General features: G+C 37.8%; 3 protein-coding genes across 5 annotated transcripts; 2 read left to right on the forward strand and 1 right to left on the reverse strand.

Moving 5' to 3' along the window:
- Positions 1-492: 492 nt before the first annotated feature.
- LOC100705789 (serine protease 27-like) lies at positions 493-4,046 on the forward strand. The gene is made up of 6 exons (XM_005458603.4): positions 493-644; positions 970-990; positions 1,330-1,492; positions 2,024-2,283; positions 2,385-2,539; positions 2,679-4,046. Exons 1-6 carry the CDS (start codon positions 518-520, stop codon positions 3,150-3,152), a joined length of 1,200 nt encoding a protein of 399 aa, XP_005458660.2. The 5' UTR covers positions 493-517; the 3' UTR covers positions 3,153-4,046.
- Positions 4,047-6,556: 2,510 nt separating this feature from the next.
- On the reverse strand, positions 6,557-10,156 carry LOC106097785 (uncharacterized). Of its 2 annotated transcripts, XM_025904372.1 has the most exons (3): positions 10,046-10,156; positions 9,873-9,924; positions 6,557-9,325 (listed from the first exon to the last, which is right to left on the reverse strand). In XM_025904372.1, the coding sequence occupies exon 3, from the start codon at positions 9,071-9,073 to the stop codon at positions 7,178-7,180; it is 1,896 nt and encodes a 631-aa protein (XP_025760157.1). In that variant the 5' UTR covers positions 9,074-9,325; positions 9,873-9,924; positions 10,046-10,156; the 3' UTR covers positions 6,557-7,177. The 2 variants fall into 2 exon arrangements, with proteins under 2 accessions (XP_025760157.1, XP_019207893.1); XM_019352348.2 differs by lacking the exon at positions 10,046-10,156 and having other exon boundaries at positions 9,873-10,019.
- Positions 10,157-13,846: 3,690 nt separating this feature from the next.
- On the forward strand, positions 13,847-16,526 carry LOC109197388 (uncharacterized). Of its 2 annotated transcripts, XM_019352374.2 has the most exons (5): positions 13,847-14,046; positions 14,366-14,589; positions 14,765-14,912; positions 15,015-15,124; positions 15,356-16,526. In XM_019352374.2, the coding sequence occupies exons 1-5, from the start codon at positions 13,848-13,850 to the stop codon at positions 15,512-15,514; spliced, it is 840 nt and encodes a 279-aa protein (XP_019207919.1). In that variant the 5' UTR covers position 13,847; the 3' UTR covers positions 15,515-16,526. The 2 variants fall into 2 exon arrangements, with proteins under 2 accessions (XP_019207919.1, XP_025760201.1); XM_025904416.1 differs by having other exon boundaries at positions 14,765-15,124.
- Positions 16,527-17,813: the final 1,287 nt, after the last annotated feature.

A 17,813-nucleotide genomic window follows, 5' to 3' on the forward strand; every position in this document is an offset into this window, starting at 1 on the left:
TCATTAATATACTACAACAACACGGGAATAGAGCAGCTGCGAGAGAATTCAACATTAATGAATCACTAGTACGGAAGTGGAGGAAGCAAGAAGAATGATTTGAGTAAAGTTTGACTTATCTGATTTTGTTTCGCTTAATGCGCCTTATAATTCAGTGCGCCTTATGTATGAAAACAGAGCTGTTCATCGACAGTGCGCCTTATAATCAGGTGTGCCTTACGGTCTGAAATATATGGTAAGTAACAGAGAAGCTTAGAACACTACTGAATTCACAAGTTTGTTTTAAATGTGGCACTGTTACTATTAAGGCAACAAAAGCAGACCCACTACAAAATAAAAGAAAGGGGATCATAGCTTATTTTTTCTCAGGATTACAATGTGCTAAAGATCATGGCAAGGTCATGGCAAACACGATTTTACCTCTTGCATAATATTACAGTAAACCCATTCCTTTTCTGCTTCCAAGAAAAGGTATGATTACCAAAGTATTTGAGTGTTTGCGCCAAGTAACGTCTTCATGGGTGGAGCTAAGCATCCCTTTTTTGTATTTAATGCCAAAGACTGTAAGAAACGGCTACAGTTAACAATGGCTTTCCAAAGGTCTCTGTGCTGTTTCTTTGTGATGATCCATGTCTTGTGCAAAGGTGAGGAAAACTTTGATTTCTCATTTACACATTTATTTTGTCATTGACTATATCTGTCTGTCTCTCTCTCTCTCTCTCTAAATATATATACATGGAAATTCAGCTTAAAAAATAATTGGTCAAAATTAATTAATTTGAACATTTTGACATGCCAGCATTTCTGGAATAAATAAGAGAATGTCTGACTACAAGTTAACAGGGCTCATTTAAACACTGTGTGTGTGTGTGTGTGTGTGTGTGTGTGTTTATTTGTTTGTTTGTTTATACATATTCAAAAATGTAATTACCTTCAGTAAATTGTTCAACATGGATGTCTAATTTTCAGACTGTCATTCACAGCATCTTGGTAAGTAAACAAGAGCAATTTTACATTTTCTTCAACTTTCAAGCTTTAATTCTACCTTGTGTTTTTTTTCCTTCTGTAAGCTGTAGCCAATAGACACTAACCTCTTTTGTTTTAGTTCAAATAATACTTCACCTTTCTAACATCATGCCTAAAAAAATGACCACTGGTATGCAACAATGTTTAGATGGGTGATCAACCATAAAATAACATCCATGTAAATACCAGAATGTTACATTGTATTGTATTAAAGTGAGGTGATGAATGTTATTCAGTTTGATCTTAATGTTGGGGCTGATCAGTGTATTTACTGTTTTACCGACATCTTTTTTCTTTTTTTAGAATGTGGCACGGCTGTGAAAAACAGCAGAATTATAGGAGGTCAAGATGCAACCCCAGGAAATTGGCCCTGGCTGGCATTTATAACTGTTTTTAACCAGTTTCAGTGTGGAGGGTCCCTCATCAGTGACCAGTGGGTACTGACAGCTGCTTCTTGCGTAACACCGTGAGTCACTGTTTAAAGTTTATATTTTTAGTAATGATGAGGATAATTTTGCATATGACTGGTACTGCTCATTTTGTAAATTATTTTGTAATTAATATTTTTAAAGTTAAATATTAAAAAAAAATTCTGCAAAGGAAATCAGAATTTTAAATTATTCTTTGGTAGACAGATGCATTGTATTGGAGAGAGTTGTTGCATAAATGTGCCCCTTTTGGTTACATAAATTTAAATATTTATTTAAATTATAATTTATATAAGAGTTTTGTGGATTTTGGCCCAGTGTATAGCTTTTTTACGCCCTGATGTAGTGACATGACCACAGTAAAACGTATTGGTAAAAAGTATTCGCTGGTCTGAGAAGGAAAAGTATTACCTTATTTCCTTGTGTGTGTGTTGGAGAGAATTATCTGTTAAATTATTCATTTAAAAAAAAGATGAAGATCACATATCAGTACTTTTTTTTAATAAGCTCTTTTAATTATCAATAAGCGTTACTCGATCTCTCTCCCAATATTTTTTTTTAAATTTAAGTCAAGAGTCCGGTGACACAGCTGTATTTCTGGGCGTCCAGAATCTGACAGGTCCATTTCCAACTGTAGTGGGTCGAACAGTGAATAAAATCATCTGCCATCCTGACTACAGCCACTTGACCCACAAAAACGACATTTGTCTGCTGAAGCTGTCCACTCCTGTGAATTTCACAGACTACATTCGGCCAATCTGCTTAGCTGCAGAAAACAGCACTTTCTATGCTGGGACGAACACCTGGGTCACTGGCTTTGGTATAACTAGTAAGTTAAAAGATACCAAGTACTAGAGCATTAGTACATTTTTAACTGTAAGGACCTGTGATTCCTTTACAACTCTGTTTTTAAAACGTCTCTAAAATTAGGTAACCTCACGTTCCCCAACATCCTGCAGGAGGTAAATGTGCCAGTAGTGGGAAACAATGAGTGCCAATGTTATTATGAAGACGTGCAGTTCGCCAGTATTACTGAAAACATGATCTGCACTGGACTCCAAGCTGGAGGGAAGAGCCCATGTTTTGTAAGTATTTTTTTACTGACTGTTTTCTTGCTGTATACAAAGTTATTGCTTCTTTTTCTCCCTTTTTAAAATAGTTTTTCATGTCATTTCATTTGGATTCATCTGTTAAATTAGGATTCAATTAAATTAAATTTCACAGGGAGATGGAGGCGGACCACTCATGATCAAAAAAGATTCAGTCTGGGTCCAAATTGGAATCGTGAGTTTCAGTGTCGGCTGCGCCCAACCACTGAGACCTGAAGTCTACACTCGTGTGTCGCAGTACACGAAATGGATCAGGGACACCATCACCGACACAGAACCAGGCTTTGTCACCTTCACCTCTACAGGCACTGACAGCGACTTGAGCTTTAATTGTTCAGCATTTGTACGGCCTACCCCTGCTCCTGTTCCTACCACTGTTCCTACCACTATTCCTACCACTATTCCTACCACTCTTCCTACCACTCTTCCTAACACTGTTCTTACCGCTGTTCCTTCTACTTTTCCTAACATTGGTGGGTGTAACAATGTGTTTTGCAGTGGTGAAAATCTGATCCACTTCACTCACTTCACCTCACTCTTCGTTCTCATTGCATTGCTCCATGTGTTTGTTGGAAGTGGTGAAATGTAACTCAACCCGTGTACGCAAGAACTTTGCGTCAGTACAAGCTTTATGGGAAAGCTTTATTTAGTTACTTTATTAATGAAAGTATGTAATTAAAACCCTGTTATTAAAGCTTTCTGCTATGTTATACTTCAGACTAACATCAAACACATCAACACCTGAAACAATGAGCAGATTAATATTTTGACACAAAATACTTTTTGCTTTAAAATGATTTTTTATCCTTTTAAGGTTTTAAGATTTCTTAACTACTGAATTAATGAATTTTTTTTTATAATTTCTGAAGTTTTGACTATATGTTGAAGATTGTGGAGGGGATACTACATTTGCAATTTTCATTAACAAAATCATTCGAGGGAGTAAAATGATCAAATGCTGATATCATACAGGGTCAAATCATGGTTTGTGGGGAAATTTTGTTAATAAAAACTGTTTAATAATTAAAACAGAAATAAAGAAAACACAATAGATGTTTGTCGATTATTTTATTTTAAAGATGCTTTACAGATTTACAGACATATACATGTTAACATAGCAGAAAAAAGCTGCCTCTGGACTGGAAAATCTACCTGATGAAAATATTTCTTGTGACTGGACTACTATTTGTTATTTCCTGGTATAGAAACTATTAGCATCTCTCTATATAACCAGACTTTTAGCTCTTCATGAGTTTTATTGTGTTGCAGAGTGATGAGCAGGCCTGCCAGAGGCCTTGATGAAATGGCATACAGCCTTTGTAGAATTGTTTCCTCAGATGTTTACGTTACTTGTGGATTGACATTTTTAGTTTTGAACAACATAATCTGTACTCTTATTGTGAAATGGCATACTTATTGACTGTGTGAAATAAAATCTGAACAAAAAAAGGAAACTGGACTGTTGAACCATTAAAGGATTGTTTCTTTCTCCTTCCAAAGATTTGTTTATTACAGCCCTTTTTATGCTTCCATTGTCGGATTATCCCATTTGGGCCTGTTGTTATGTTATTCGTGGATTACCTGGACAAAGAGAAATGGGCAACGACAATAGGACAAAACGTGTATCTGTAACATCTTTCACAATCATAAATACATTTTTCTTTGCATTACACTAGAGCTAAGATCAGATAAGAGAATGAACACTGTAGGTCTTAAAAATTATACAAACAAATTTCAATTCTGCTCTTTTTCTTTTGCATCAATATCATCTGATCAAACAAGAGAAGCGAGGATTGTACAGAAGAGCCAGACCCTTTGAGTGCATGAGATTTTTCTGTTTTCTGTATAAAAGCAAAGTTTGTTTTTTGTAACGGTATAAACAATTAAAGGTGGTGCATTGGCCAATTGGTCATGATCAACTCTGGGCTGGACCAATTAAAGCTGAGGAGGTCGGATGCACCCTACCCCTTGCTTGGGCAACGGCTCTGAAAGCAATCTCATCACAGACAAACAGAAGAAAATGGTATCGAGGTTTCCGTATTGAGGTGAAAAGGAACGCGAAAAAAAGACAAAGCTGGAGTTATTCTGTGTCTTTATGCTGCGCGGCTACCTCTTAATCTCTCATTCTCTCCCCCTCCCTCTCCTTTGCTACTTCAATAGTGAAACTAATCAATGATCAGCTGATCGGCTTTTCTGTTGCAAGTTCCGTCTCTCTTGTTTGTTTATCGTCCACTTTGTACCTGAAAGAGGAAACCAGCAGATGTTGCACTAAAAAACAGCAGCACATTTAAGCTTCATAAGCTGTTGTTAGAATTTATTTAATATTAATTTCTAGTATCAGCTGATGTTTGCTGGAGCCACAGCTGTAAAAGCTGCTGGTCATGATATCAGTTCTGGTGAGAGGGAAACATGAAGATGAAACCAGGAGATGTCCTTACTGAATCATCAGGGCTGAACAGGTGATGGAGAAACAGGTTTACCTTTTAGGTGACATGAATGAGTTGAAGGGAAGTTATGAACTGTTTCTGAGAGACAAATAACACCAGGATCCTTTTTTGACGTAGCTGACAGCTGGTAACTGTGCAGGGGCGGGTCTAGCAAAGTTTTGCCAGGGGGGCAGGTAGGGCATTAACAGGGAAAGGGGGGCACAAGGAAATACTTTTCTTTCTTACTCTCATTTAAAATGTCTCGCTTTTAATAAATAATTATCTGAATCTTACAACCAAAGTGGTCATCTGATGTAAAATTATTAGAAATCATCAGTGTTGGGAAGGTTACTTTTAAAATGTATTCCATTACAGAATACTGAATACATGCCCCAAAATGTATTCTGTAACGCATTCCGTTACGTTACTCAATGAGAGTAACGTATTCTGAATACTTTGGATTACTTAATATATTATCGTGCTGTTTACAACTACGTGAATGTACTATTGCTGTGATTTATTACTGATACTGAAGGTCCGCGGCTCCGAACCGTAGTAAAGGGACCTCTGGCTAATACGGTGGGTTCCGTGTCGGGCTGGTAGCCGAAAACTAGCTTTACTTTGTTGTCTGGGTCAACTTTGCTTGCCAGAGACAGAGAGAGGCGTTGAAAGGCTGCTCCAACGGAACTTATTTTTTCCGGAGGAAAACACGAACACAGTGTACAGTCGAGTCTTAATAACTTACTTACAAATGGGCTCGTCAGGCACTCTTCTTGGCTGCTGTGGTTATTATTATATTTACATGCTTCCAGCTCCCGTTTTTGCTCCGTGACAGCTCAGACTTTTCCTTTCTCTCCCTCCCTCGCTCACAGACACATGTATGGCAGTCCATTCTCGCTGCATGCTACATTCTTTAGGGCCATGCCTGTAGCATTCTGCCTTTTAGCTTAGCACAACAACAACAACAAAAAAAGCGTTCTCTCACCCAGGAAACACGCAGAGAGAGAGCGCGTCACCCTGTAACCATGGCAATCGTAACGCTGCCGCCTGGAACAACATTACGTAGCTGTCAAACAAAGCCCAAACAGTCCTGACCCACGACAATATGAAACAGGGAAGTACCGCCGTGTAATCCATTTATTTCAACAAAGTAACTGTATTCTGAATACCACCTTTTTAAACGGTAACTGTAACGGAATACAGTTACTCATATTTTGTATTCTGAATACGTAACGGCGGTACATGTATTCCGTTACTCCCCAACACTGGAAATCATACATATACCAGTAAGACAGTGTACATCACTGTCACAACAGCGTTTGTTTTCATTCAAAGGCTTTATGGCTTTTCCTATAATAACTGGTGGGCTGGTCTTGGTTTTGAGCATGTGGGGTTTAGGCAGGACCCTTACTGGAAACTGGGTGGGAATCGAACTTGCGATTCTCACTCCAAAGGTGTGTAGTCTTCCCACTACACTAGCCTACACAAAAGCTGTTTGGAGCAGAAATGCTGTGTTTTGCGTAACTATTATTAAATCCCGGTAGAATTGCAACCACATAAGCTACACTGCAAAAAACGATTTTCAAGAAAGTAAAAAAACCCTTGTTTATGGACATTTTTTCTTATTTTTTGTCTAAAAAGAAAATATATTCTTAACAAGCAAGTTTTGCACAAGAAAATAAATCTTATTCTAGGAAAATATGTCTAACTTTTCCTTAAAAGGATATTTCAGCTTATCTTGAGCTTTATTTACCAGTTACAAGGTATGAAAACGGTTCGGTTGAAATTCCAGAATAAAAACAAGATTATTTTTCTCATTTCAAGAGTAAGGCCACTTAAACAGCTGCTCAGTTTAAGAAATGTATTTATTGACACTAAAGTGTAATAAAACTGCTGTCAAGTTTGACACAACATTCACAAAAGCTGGAACTAAAAGCACATGATAAACATGAAATACAGGCCCATTTGAAAAACAGACAACATAACTCATTCACTTTAGGCCAGGTCAAACAGATTAATAGATCAGCATCAGACAAGTATCAGTATCTTATACATATCTTATACATATCTTCACTATGGCAATGCTACAAACACATTCAACTGTCAGATTTGATAGAAAACTCAACAACAAAACTGTCCAAAGCAATAACCTGATAATACAGTTCATGCATGTAAAGCAGTGTACCTTTTATAAAACATCTGTTGAACTCATGTGTAGTCCAATTACATCACACAGGTAATATTTCATGACTGCATATGTCATATCTTTGTGTGTGAAACTGTAATATGGAGTGAAATCTATAAGATTATCAGCAGATATCAGTTCCGTTGCTTGTGCCATGTTTGGAATCTCTATCTTATATGACATGTAATCTCTGTCATAACAAATGGTATTGTGCTGCTGGAATTCAAAACAGTACAATGATGAATTGATCACATAGATATTTTTCACAAGCCCAAATATAGGTAAATCACTAGAACCAACAGCACAAACAATTAATGACCTATCCCTTACGTATTTGTTACCATTTAGATTAAGCCATTTAACAGTCACTGCATGGTTTACTTCATCATTTCCAAGGAAGGCCCTCATTTTTTCTTTTAAGTATGACACGTTGCTTACTTCTGAGGTTGGTCCTAATGTGCATTCATTGGAAAAAATGGGGTGATCAAAACTATCCACATTCTGACAACATTCATACATTTGATTATGCTTTATTAAAGATTTGCAAACATTTTTAAAATTTATTTTTGATGCCCATTGTTTGAAAAAGCAATGTTTCGATTCAAATCTCATGCACATATGACGGACCATTGGTCCCAAACGTTTAATTTGGCTTGGTGTATGAATCAAATAATGTTGTTTTGGTGTTATGTTGTTATCTGGGAAAAGGGCTTTCATGTGCTTCAAGTGCTGTTCAATGAGGATTTTCAACTTGTTAATTGTCTGCAGACTGATGACAGGAGCAAGTAAAATCTGAACTATCTCAATGAGTTCAAGAATGAATGCGTAGTGTTCAGTACCTTTGGCTGCATCAATCAGAAATGGCAAAATTTTCAAAAGCACAATCATTTGCCCCGAGGACTGCTTCAACTTATTGTCACTGGAAGCTAATGTACTGTAGGTAATAACACTTGGTTTATCTCTAATATCAACTGGAGAGTATGGGAAACCAGTCAATGCAGCATTGAAGAGATCTAAGTCTAGCTCTCCCATAAGAACTAAGTGTTTCAACACACACTTTATTTCTAATGGAGCAATCCCTTCAAAAATTACATGCATCATGTCTTGGGGTGTTTGTTGGATCAAGTTGAATGCTGGGAAATTAATAAGTTTGCTTCTTCTGTTTATTCCATATGTTGTTTTTAAGCTGCTTCTTAGATACTCTGTGTTGGCCTTCTCAATTTCGCTACATTGCCGGACATGTCGTTCAAATGTCCGTTCCTCAAAGTTATCCTCATCAAAATAAATTTGCATGTCCTCAAATGAACATTCACACTGCCTGCATTTACTATGAGCAAACCCAACACCCTCTTTAAACCCGCAAAGCTCATGTTGCGCCAAAGTGTCTCCACATAATGAAACTAATGCTCCAAATATTTCACGTTCACCATTTCCAGTTTGAATTTTAACTCCATTATATAGCTTCACTAAGTCCTCATGCAGCCTTTGCAAGATTCCATCTACACCACATTCAGAAAGCGCACTCTTTTTTGCAATGGCAAGTAGACGAATGGCAGCTAGTTTTGATCGATATTTAGGATTAATGTTTCCCAAAGTATAATAGAACATTACCAACTTATTTTTGGAGGCATGAGACCCAAGTGGGTTACAAATTTCAATTTCATCTGAGTAAAGGATAATCTGTAAGGCAGAAGGGTGTGCAGAAAATAAACGGTGAGACTTCATGAGTTCTCCATCTATGATATCGTATAAATAATCATTTCTGTAGTTTTTCTGCTCATCTATCAATGCCAAAACTCTTGGATGGGAGAATAACTGCTCCAAACTTCTGACAAGCGGAACATAATGAAAACATTTGGGCACAGTACTGAGGAATCTTTTTTTCCCTTTTTTTACCATGACAGCAGTATACCCAACACAAACCTCCTCAGATTCCACAAAATTGAAATTTCTCTTTATCACATCATCCTGCCTGTATGTTGTTGAAACAGAGGCAAATGGATCCTCAATCTGGTCGAACACTGCCAAAACATCTTTTTCAAGTCCACTTCCATGATGCTGCTGGAAAACCTTTTGTACCTGACTTCTCAGATTATTGACCAACGATGCCTGATACTGTTGTAATGCTGCAACGACATCATTCACACCACTCTGAAAAACAGACAGAAAGAACAAACGACATCTTAGTTGTTCGCTATTAAAAGAGATTTATTTTTAGCAAATAGACAAATTATAATGTAAGGACTAATAATGTACGTAGCTCTGGAACCAAAAAACTGCATAGAATTATTTGACTGTTTCTTATAGATTTTTTCCTCACTGAAATTAAAAAAAAACCCAAACAAGTTTTGAATTCCTTCTCGGATTTCTTGCAAAAATAAAATTTTTAGTTTAATTAAGATTACAATTTTCCTTTTTAAACTGAGACTAAGAGTTGGGTGGTGGAGGAAGGCTTGAGATGGGAGCAACCCTGAAAAGGATAGGCGGAGGCAAATGGATGGATAGCTGGAGACTATGACTGCCTTAGGTAAACTGGAAAGTTGGAGGCACATACAAGTGATGCTCGGTTTTCCATAGTTACTATTAGGATAATCATAATGAATTAAAGGCTGTCACAGGGAAAATCGTTAATAATAAATGATGAAAAAAATAGAGCCACATGTTAAAATAATCATTCTAATTTTGTATGAGCACAAACCTGTGAAAGACGATGTTTCTCTCTTGCAGTCAATACAAGAGCTGTTGCTTGTCTGGTAAGAACATCGTGGCAGGAGTCATCGTTCAGAAAAGAGAAATAAATATAGGAGTGTAATAAACTGGTAAAATGTTTTATCAAAAGAAGTTGTTATTGTTCAGTAGTGATAGACTCACCATAGATTGGCATGATGCTACTCCATCTGCGAACCCGCTTGGACAATCTGCTGAAATGTTTGGAGTCGAGGTATCATTGTTGGTCTGGGATGGAACAAGGGGCCTTTGCGAGATATGGCGGCATCATCGAAGCCAGAGTACAATGTCATATTACTGTCAAAAGTGCCAAAATGTTCCGGGCACACACTGTCCGGATCATGCTGTATTGCGTTTTGCTCAATCACTGCATCTTCTCCTGAGTTCAATCTGGTGTCTACAGCCACATCCATTGTTGGCTGGCTTGTTGGCTGGTTTTCGACCACTGGATCAGTCCTGTAGGCCCACATGTTACTCAGACCTCTGTTCACCGCTGATGAGGGTTCCCTCCTAGAACTGCAATTGAGATTAATTGATTAATTGACTAGTTAAAGATATTTCTAAGATAATTTCTAAATAATTCTATTCTGCATTTGATAATTTACGCTAAAATATGTATATTTTCAGACTGAGTTTAATAAATTGTTACTAATTTAATGCTGACTGATATTTGGCAGCTTAACTGTCGTTTAAAAGCTTTAAAGATCCTCAAAACTAAACCTGGAGAGCTAAACTTGGAAAATGTTGCAAAAACCTTACAATCTGGAGCAAGGAGCATGAGACATGAAACCTGAGGGGGGGGCAGATAACAGAGGAGAAAATGCAGACGATCCGACAAAGAACAGAGGGAAGCACACACTAAATATACAAACACACAGGGAAACGAGGAATTGGCAGACAGGTACGAAACACAGCTGACACTAATCAGATGAGAAGAGACCAGGGGAAGGGCAACAGAATACACGGATGCAGGGCATGGGACTATCAAAGTAAAACAGGAATAAACATGAACATCAAACCAGGACACTTGACTCAAGACAAGGGAGGCACGGAGAACATCTAAACACTGGAAATAATTAACAAATAACCAGGACACTAACTGAAACAATGAATATTAATAAACACAAGCAACCAAGGAGACTCTGGACCATGCCCATAGGTTTATTTAAAACAAAAGTTTAAAAAAAAATAAAAAATGCTGTTTTCTCTATTAGGAGAAATTAAAGACTCAGAAAGTCTTTATAAATAGATAGCATTGTTGTGGATCATAAGGAATTAGCATTAACATATCTACTGTTAAGCTGTAAAAACAAGTAGGAATCTAACATGAATACTTTATGTGATTTTTTACAAAGATATCAAAGTATATAGTCAGTCTCACCTTACAGATTTTTGTGTCATAGTCGATCCACTGCATCGTCCATTGCCAAGGTGGTCAGAGTGTGTTCGACGAATGTGATACCAAAATGAATTGTAAACACGATATTCTTTGACACATCCATCTATGCCACAAACTACACGGAAATCTGGACTATGGCTATGTGCAGAATTAATATGACTCAGTAAGGATTTGAGGGTCAGACCCACAAAAACAAAGCAGATAACACAGCGCCAAATCATTTTGTTTCACTGATCTGTGAACCGTTTTTTCCCATAATGCCAAGATGACCAGGATTATTCCATTAAGGGGTAGGAATGGCTATCCTAATTCGCTGCCTTATAACCGCTGTAGTAAGTAATACTACCGACATGTCAGTATTTACTGAATATAATCTAACCAAATAGTCAAATCTTTAAATATATAGAATTTTATAGATGTAAAAGAGCGAACTAAACCATTTCTGTACACAACCCCATACTCCTCCTGAGTTGGTACAGTCCAGCTTCGCGCCTCTAGCTTCGCGCCTCCAATTTGGATTGCAGGATTAGTAATATTTTTGGGTCCGGGATACAGTGGTACAGTGTGAAGAATTTAAGGCACACTATGGAGAAACTGGACGAAATAACAATTGCCACCCTGAAAGGTATGTGACTGTTTTGTTTTTTATATGTTTTGTGTTCTGCTATGTTGCATGTTAAGTCGCTTGCATGGCAGGCTATACTCGATTGTTAGCTTAGCTTGTGCGGTTAGCTTAGTTGCATTAGCATATTTAAATATGCTAATGCTATTACACTACATACAAGGGTATTTTTGAAAACTGAGATTTTCCGTTTTTGGTTTTAAAAAATAATCCCGTCCATAAGTAAATGCAGAAATGAAGGAAAATGCTGCCAAGAACATGCCAAAGCAACAGGGGGCGATATATTCCCAACCGTGTAGAAATGTTGGCCAATCAGAAGTCTAGAAGCCTCAGTGGAAAATAGTAAACAAAGATGGGGCGTAGAAGCAGAACCCAGTCCTATGTGTGGAGGGACAGTAACTGTGTGTGTATATGTAAGCATTTAAACAATGCAGAGAGTACAATTAACAGTAACAGTATTGTAGAAATTCATTTCACCGAAACAATAAGGCGGCGCACAGTGTGACGTCAAAAAAGGCGCACATCTTTCTCCGTTTTGATAATATCCACCTTGGCAGGCCTTTTTAGAAATCTCCGTTTTCAGTGACCGAAAACGCCGTTTACGTGTGGACGAAAGGTGCAAACGCATACAAAAATCAGCTTTTTCAAAAATACCTGGGTAGGTGTGGACATACGTCTGTGAATTTATTCAACAAGTGTGCAAAGTGCCATAATTTAATGCCAGTTTTACAGAAATTGTGGGAGTTTCAAATTTCCATTAGTAAAGTTATTTCATTATATACTTTAGCACAGGAAGTTAAAAAAAGAGACATTTATATGTATACACTTATATAATTGATGTATCACAAATATAATACTTTTTCCAGTCAATGGGAAGAAGGTAATTTAGAACCTGTGGAGCAGTCAGGAGGGAATATAATGGAATAGAGTATTGTTTTTAAATGGTAAATATTAAATTATGTTTCTTGTGTATCCTGTGTGTTACCCAAGCAAAGCTGTCAGCTGGCTTGCACATGAGGATAATGCAATGTAGTGATAATTGGAAACTCCTATTGCAGAAGCAAATGTTGGAGAAGACCTGCTCTCATCACTTTCACGAGATGACATCAAAGATCTGTTTCCTGGTCCTGAACATTTCCTCAGGCGTCGGGCTCTATGGCTTGCAGTGCACAAATGTGAAGAAGTAAGTTCAGTCCTATCGCTGTGTGACAAAACTGTGAGCACACCAGCTTGTTTTATGCAGTTTCAAATAATTCCACCAATACTCACTTAACAGATAGACAGTAGAATCTTCTTTTAGTTTTGGTTTAAATAATGTGGCCTACACATTTATTAAATATACATATTTTTTTATTGTTCAACACTTTACTGATATTTTGTTGTACTTTCTTTCATGTTTAGAGACCTAAAGTTCTTGTGCAATTTTATGTGAAATTAGCCCTATGTACACTGTATTTTAGAACAAGACTGCTGCTGAAAAACCGCTAACAACTACTGGAGATGGTGACTTCTCCAGAGAGGAACCCAGCACTTCTAAGTTTCTGACTATGTCCAATCCAGAGTACATAGTCTTTACAGACAGTGAACTTGAGCAAGCTCGACGTTCCTACTTTGAAAAGAAGCGGCTGGGGACAGAGTGTGCTGAACCTTTGTCAAAGGAACTCTTTTGTCGACTCGTAAGAAACACCATGACAAACATGATTTCCATAGCAAGAGCAGCCGAGGACTCCAGATACCCCAGCAAACATGAGGTTGATGCCATGGCAAAGCGATTAATGGAGTACTACCCAATGCTTAAAGAAACGTGTGGTGAGTGGGTAAGTAGCATTTGCTCAATACCACTCTGTGTTAATCATGAGTGATGTATCTTATCATCTTTTAATTTTTACCATTTGTATCTGTTAGGAGCATGTTGCTAAAAGCTAATGAAGAGACTCTCCAATGTCAAAAGTCCAAGGAAGGGCAAAAAACCACCTGCGAAGAAGCCAAGAAAGGATGGGAATGAAAGCATTGCAAAAAGTGACAGCAGTGGGGAATCCAGTGCATCAACTATTATTCTAGATAGATCACCAGTTAGATCGATGGGCACCCCAGTGCACCACCAGGATGGCAGTGATGAAGAATGTAAGTATAATATAATGCACCCTCTTATTACACCCTGAGTGTAAATGTGGTTTGGACAATACTTTCTTTTTTTCTTCAAAATTCTGCTAACAATGGAACGCAACTACTTCACTGTTTTTCTTGGAATCTTTGCGTTCCATTTAATAGTGACAACTTGACAGGATGAATGAACAATTATAAGATAGGTGGTTTAGTTAATTTGTTGATCTAATCTACAGATATACTTTGGTATTTTTGTTTTATTGTTTTGCACCAATAACAGATATATAAAGCCTTACTGTGGCAATAAATGATTTACACCTCTGCTCTGTGTGTTTAGCTGGTTCAGCTGACTTCTTTGACAGCCACAAAACCCAGGCAAGACACTACAAGACACTTCAAGACATGTACAAGACCAAAAAACCGAACAAAGCTGCTGTTACCCAACTGCTGAACCTGGAGTTTGAGTCTAGAAGACAATTCATTAACTCTGATGCTATAAAGGAGCAAGACAGAGCAGTGAAGATACTAGAGGCGTATCCTTGTTTCAGAGAACTGGATCATGTAAGCAGCACTTATTTCTTTTAGCCATCCTGTTATTCCTTTGGGGACATTTTGATATGATTTTCAAATTTCTTAAATACTGACCCTCATGTTTAAATTGTTATCACTTATTGTCAAGACCAGATACAGAGCTAGACAGATCTATCTCAGTTGGGTTTCTGTCTGTATTTTTCAGGTCCTTGATGAGCTGCGGAGAATTATTCAACCATCCAACTTGAAATACATTTCTGAGATGAAGGATAGATGGGAAATCTTCTACTCGAAGGTGCAGTTTTATGGTGTCATGAAGAAAGTTATGAAGCCGCCAAAAACTTTGGATGGAGGTAATGCTACAGTATCTTGTGTCTACATTTATGCTTTGCAGATTACATTATTTGCAATGCTTAATGGTGTTGCCCTGTCTTATTTTTCTTTTTTCAAACCAGTGGAACATGCAGCAGCTGTGTTCGGAGCCCTTCCCATGCTTTTCCCTTCCAGCACAGTACCACCTAAGAAGCTGGGCATCTGTAGTGAGGCTTTTTTCCATGTCCTAAAGGTAAGGCTGCAATAGTCTATGTGTATATATTGTTGAATTTTGCAGTTACTCATGTTTTCATTTTATATATTTTACTGTGGAGTCAGTCAAATATTCTTAAAGTTCAGATCCCCATAACATGTTGATTTTAAGAAAACCTACAAAAAAGTTATCTATTTTAAACTGTAATGCAACTCAAAAATTGTGTTTCTTACGGTCTTATTCTAATCCTCTTTTTTTTCTGTCATGTAGACTTCAGAAGACCCTGAAGGCTACCTGCGTCAGCGACCCCTGGCTTGTCCAGTTCTGCTTGTCTCTGAAGGCAACTGCATGATAGCTGTTGGAACCACAGCGGTGAGCACTTTTGACCGGAAGGATCTTAATGAGGGACTGCTCTATCTGATGGCATAATACTATGCCCTCCACCTCACATATCCAAAGTGCATTTCCACGCTGCTGTCTGTCTTGCAAACTGAAATACTCAAAGACTCCATCCATGACCGAGATTCAACCCCCTCTTACAGGAAGGCTCTTGGTGAGTGGAAGTCATTCATTGAGTGAGTCTCTCAGATGACAGACTCCATCTGCCTTGTTTATCAGTCTCAGTGTTAGTCAGTGAGGTTGTTTTTCTTTTCTTTTTTTTCTCTAGAAAAGTTGTTCAAATGTAAAACACATGTTTGTTTGTGTGGTCGTTAAACTTGTTCTTCTAAAATGTTATGTAATATAGTATTTGCAATAGTGATTGTTTTAAGCTTCAGCAAAATTTATTTTTGATACCAGCCATGTTATACTGTTATTATTCATGTTAAGAGCACTTGGCCATGTTACACCCTGCTGAAATGTATAATTTTAGACATGATTCTACTGACCCAATAAAGCGCAAAAACTAAGAGTGCTTTTGCTGTCTTAATTTAAGATAAATTCCCTTATTTTTAGTAGGTTTTTGAAGAGATGGTGTCTTATTCTCAGGAATTTTGGCTGATTATTGTTCTCAGACTCGAAACATAATTCTTATAGTTAGCTCAATCAAGAAAGAAACAATTCAGATTTAAGAAAATTTGTCCTATAGTAAGGTGTTTTTTTTTATGTGAAAAATCTAAATTAAGGTGTAGAATCTTAAAGTAAGCAAATAATTCTTGAAAACAGCTTGTTCAAGAAATCATAATACTCATTTTAGGTACAGATTTTCTAAATATCAAAGTGTCTTTTACTTATAATAAGTCACATTTTCTTGAATTAAGCATACATTTTAGACAATTTTGTCTAGTTAAAAGGCATATGGCAGTTAGGTTAATTTGCTAGTTTTAAGAATTCTAGTCAAGCAACTTTTGCTTACCCCATTGGCAGATTTTTTTGCTCAAAACAAGAAAATTTTGTCAGATTTAAGAATATTTGGCTTGTTTCAAGTATAGCTGTTTTTGCAGTGTAGTGCAATAACTTTTTTTGCATAGGAAACTAGAGGAGTTGTACTTACATCTTATGCCATCAGTTTGTCCTAGATCACGGTTTCCTTCAACATATGGTTTTGCAAAACTTGCATAAAAAGCACTTGCAGAAACATAATATTCCAGAAACACGCTTTTCCGAATCGATCAGCTGTTCATAGCACTTCCTACGTTGGAATAGACGTCAGCGCAAACTTTTGCATGTCTGCCATTACCTGCCAAAACCAGAAGTGACGTCATACTTCATGGGAAACGCAGTTCTTCCCTTCAGGGCCTTTATAAGCCTATACTGGTGTTTATAAAAGTAAGCATTGTAAGATGGTAAAAGATTAGGCCCTCTCCTCGATTCAAAGATGGTCTTTCCCTTTTCATGTAAATAGCCTAATTGACTCCCCACTCAAACCAGCGTTCCTCCCTGTTCAGGATGTGTACATCCTCATCATTGAAAGAGTGCCCACTGGCCTGTAGGTGTAAATAGACTGCGGAGTCCTGGCCTAACGAGTTAGCTCTTCTGTGTTGTGCTATCTGCTTCGCTAGAGGTTGTTTGGTTTCCCCAAAGTATAAATCATGGCAATCCTGGCACTTAATAGCGTACACTATATTGTTCTGTTTGCCAGGGGACCAGATCCTTGGGGTTGACCAGTTTTTGGCGCGACATGTTTTTGGGTTTAAAAGCCACAGAGACACGGTGTTTAGAAAAAATGTGTCGCAACTGTTCCAATTCTCCTGACACATATGGGATCGCTACAGGTTTTCGCTTAGGCAGCGGTTGTCTTTCTCTCCTGAATCGGCTGGAGCTTTCTTTAGGTGCCTTTCCAGCTTTGACAAATGTCTAGCTGGGATAACTTCTTGATGTGATGTTCTTCTGCTTCCCTGGCTGCTGTGTCCGTGGGGATGGTGTCCACGCTAAGTTGTAGTGTCCTGATCACACCCAGTTTATGCTACAGTGGATGATGAGAGTCAAACCTTAAATACTGATTCATATGGGTAGGTTAATGATACACATCAGCTTTTAGATGTCCCACATTACTGATGGAAATCTCACAGTCTAAGAAGGCTAACCTGCCACTTTTCATATCCCCCCTGGTGAATTTGATGTGTTGGTTCACCGAGTTAATTTGGTTCGTGAATTGTGGTACGTCCTGAGATTTGATTTTCACCCAGGTGTCATCCACATATTTGAACCAATGACTTGGTGGTGTTCCAGGGTAGGATAGCAAAGCCCTCTTTTCCACTTCTTCAATGTACAAATTGGCCACGATGGG

The sequence above is a fragment of the Oreochromis niloticus genome, linkage group LG3 (assembly GCF_001858045.2).
Source record: "Oreochromis niloticus isolate F11D_XX linkage group LG3, O_niloticus_UMD_NMBU, whole genome shotgun sequence".
In the NCBI taxonomy this organism is placed as follows: domain Eukaryota; kingdom Metazoa; phylum Chordata; class Actinopteri; order Cichliformes; family Cichlidae; genus Oreochromis; species Oreochromis niloticus.

Excerpts from the sequence above, each read along its gene's own strand:
- LOC109197388 (XM_025904416.1), top strand. The coding sequence starts at position 13,848 with ATGAAGAGACTCTCCAATGTCAAAAGTCCAAGGAAGGGCAAAAAACCA. Across the intron at positions 14,047-14,365 it reads GGATGGCAGTGATGAAGAAT|CTGGTTCAGCTGACTTCTTT; the intron begins GTAAGTATAATA and ends CTGTGTGTTTAG. Across the intron at positions 15,125-15,355 it reads CTTTTTTCCATGTCCTAAAG|ACTTCAGAAGACCCTGAAGG; the intron begins GTAAGGCTGCAA and ends TCTGTCATGTAG.
- LOC100705789 (XM_005458603.4), top strand. The coding sequence starts at position 518 with ATGGGTGGAGCTAAGCATCCCTTTTTTGTATTTAATGCCAAAGACTGT. Across the intron at positions 645-969 it reads GATCCATGTCTTGTGCAAAG|ACTGTCATTCACAGCATCTT; the intron begins GTGAGGAAAACT and ends TCTAATTTTCAG. Across the intron at positions 991-1,329 it reads CTGTCATTCACAGCATCTTG|AATGTGGCACGGCTGTGAAA; the intron begins GTAAGTAAACAA and ends TTCTTTTTTTAG.
- LOC106097785 (XM_025904372.1), bottom strand. The coding sequence starts at position 9,073 with ATGGTAAAAAAAGGGAAAAAAAGATTCCTCAGTACTGTGCCCAAATGT.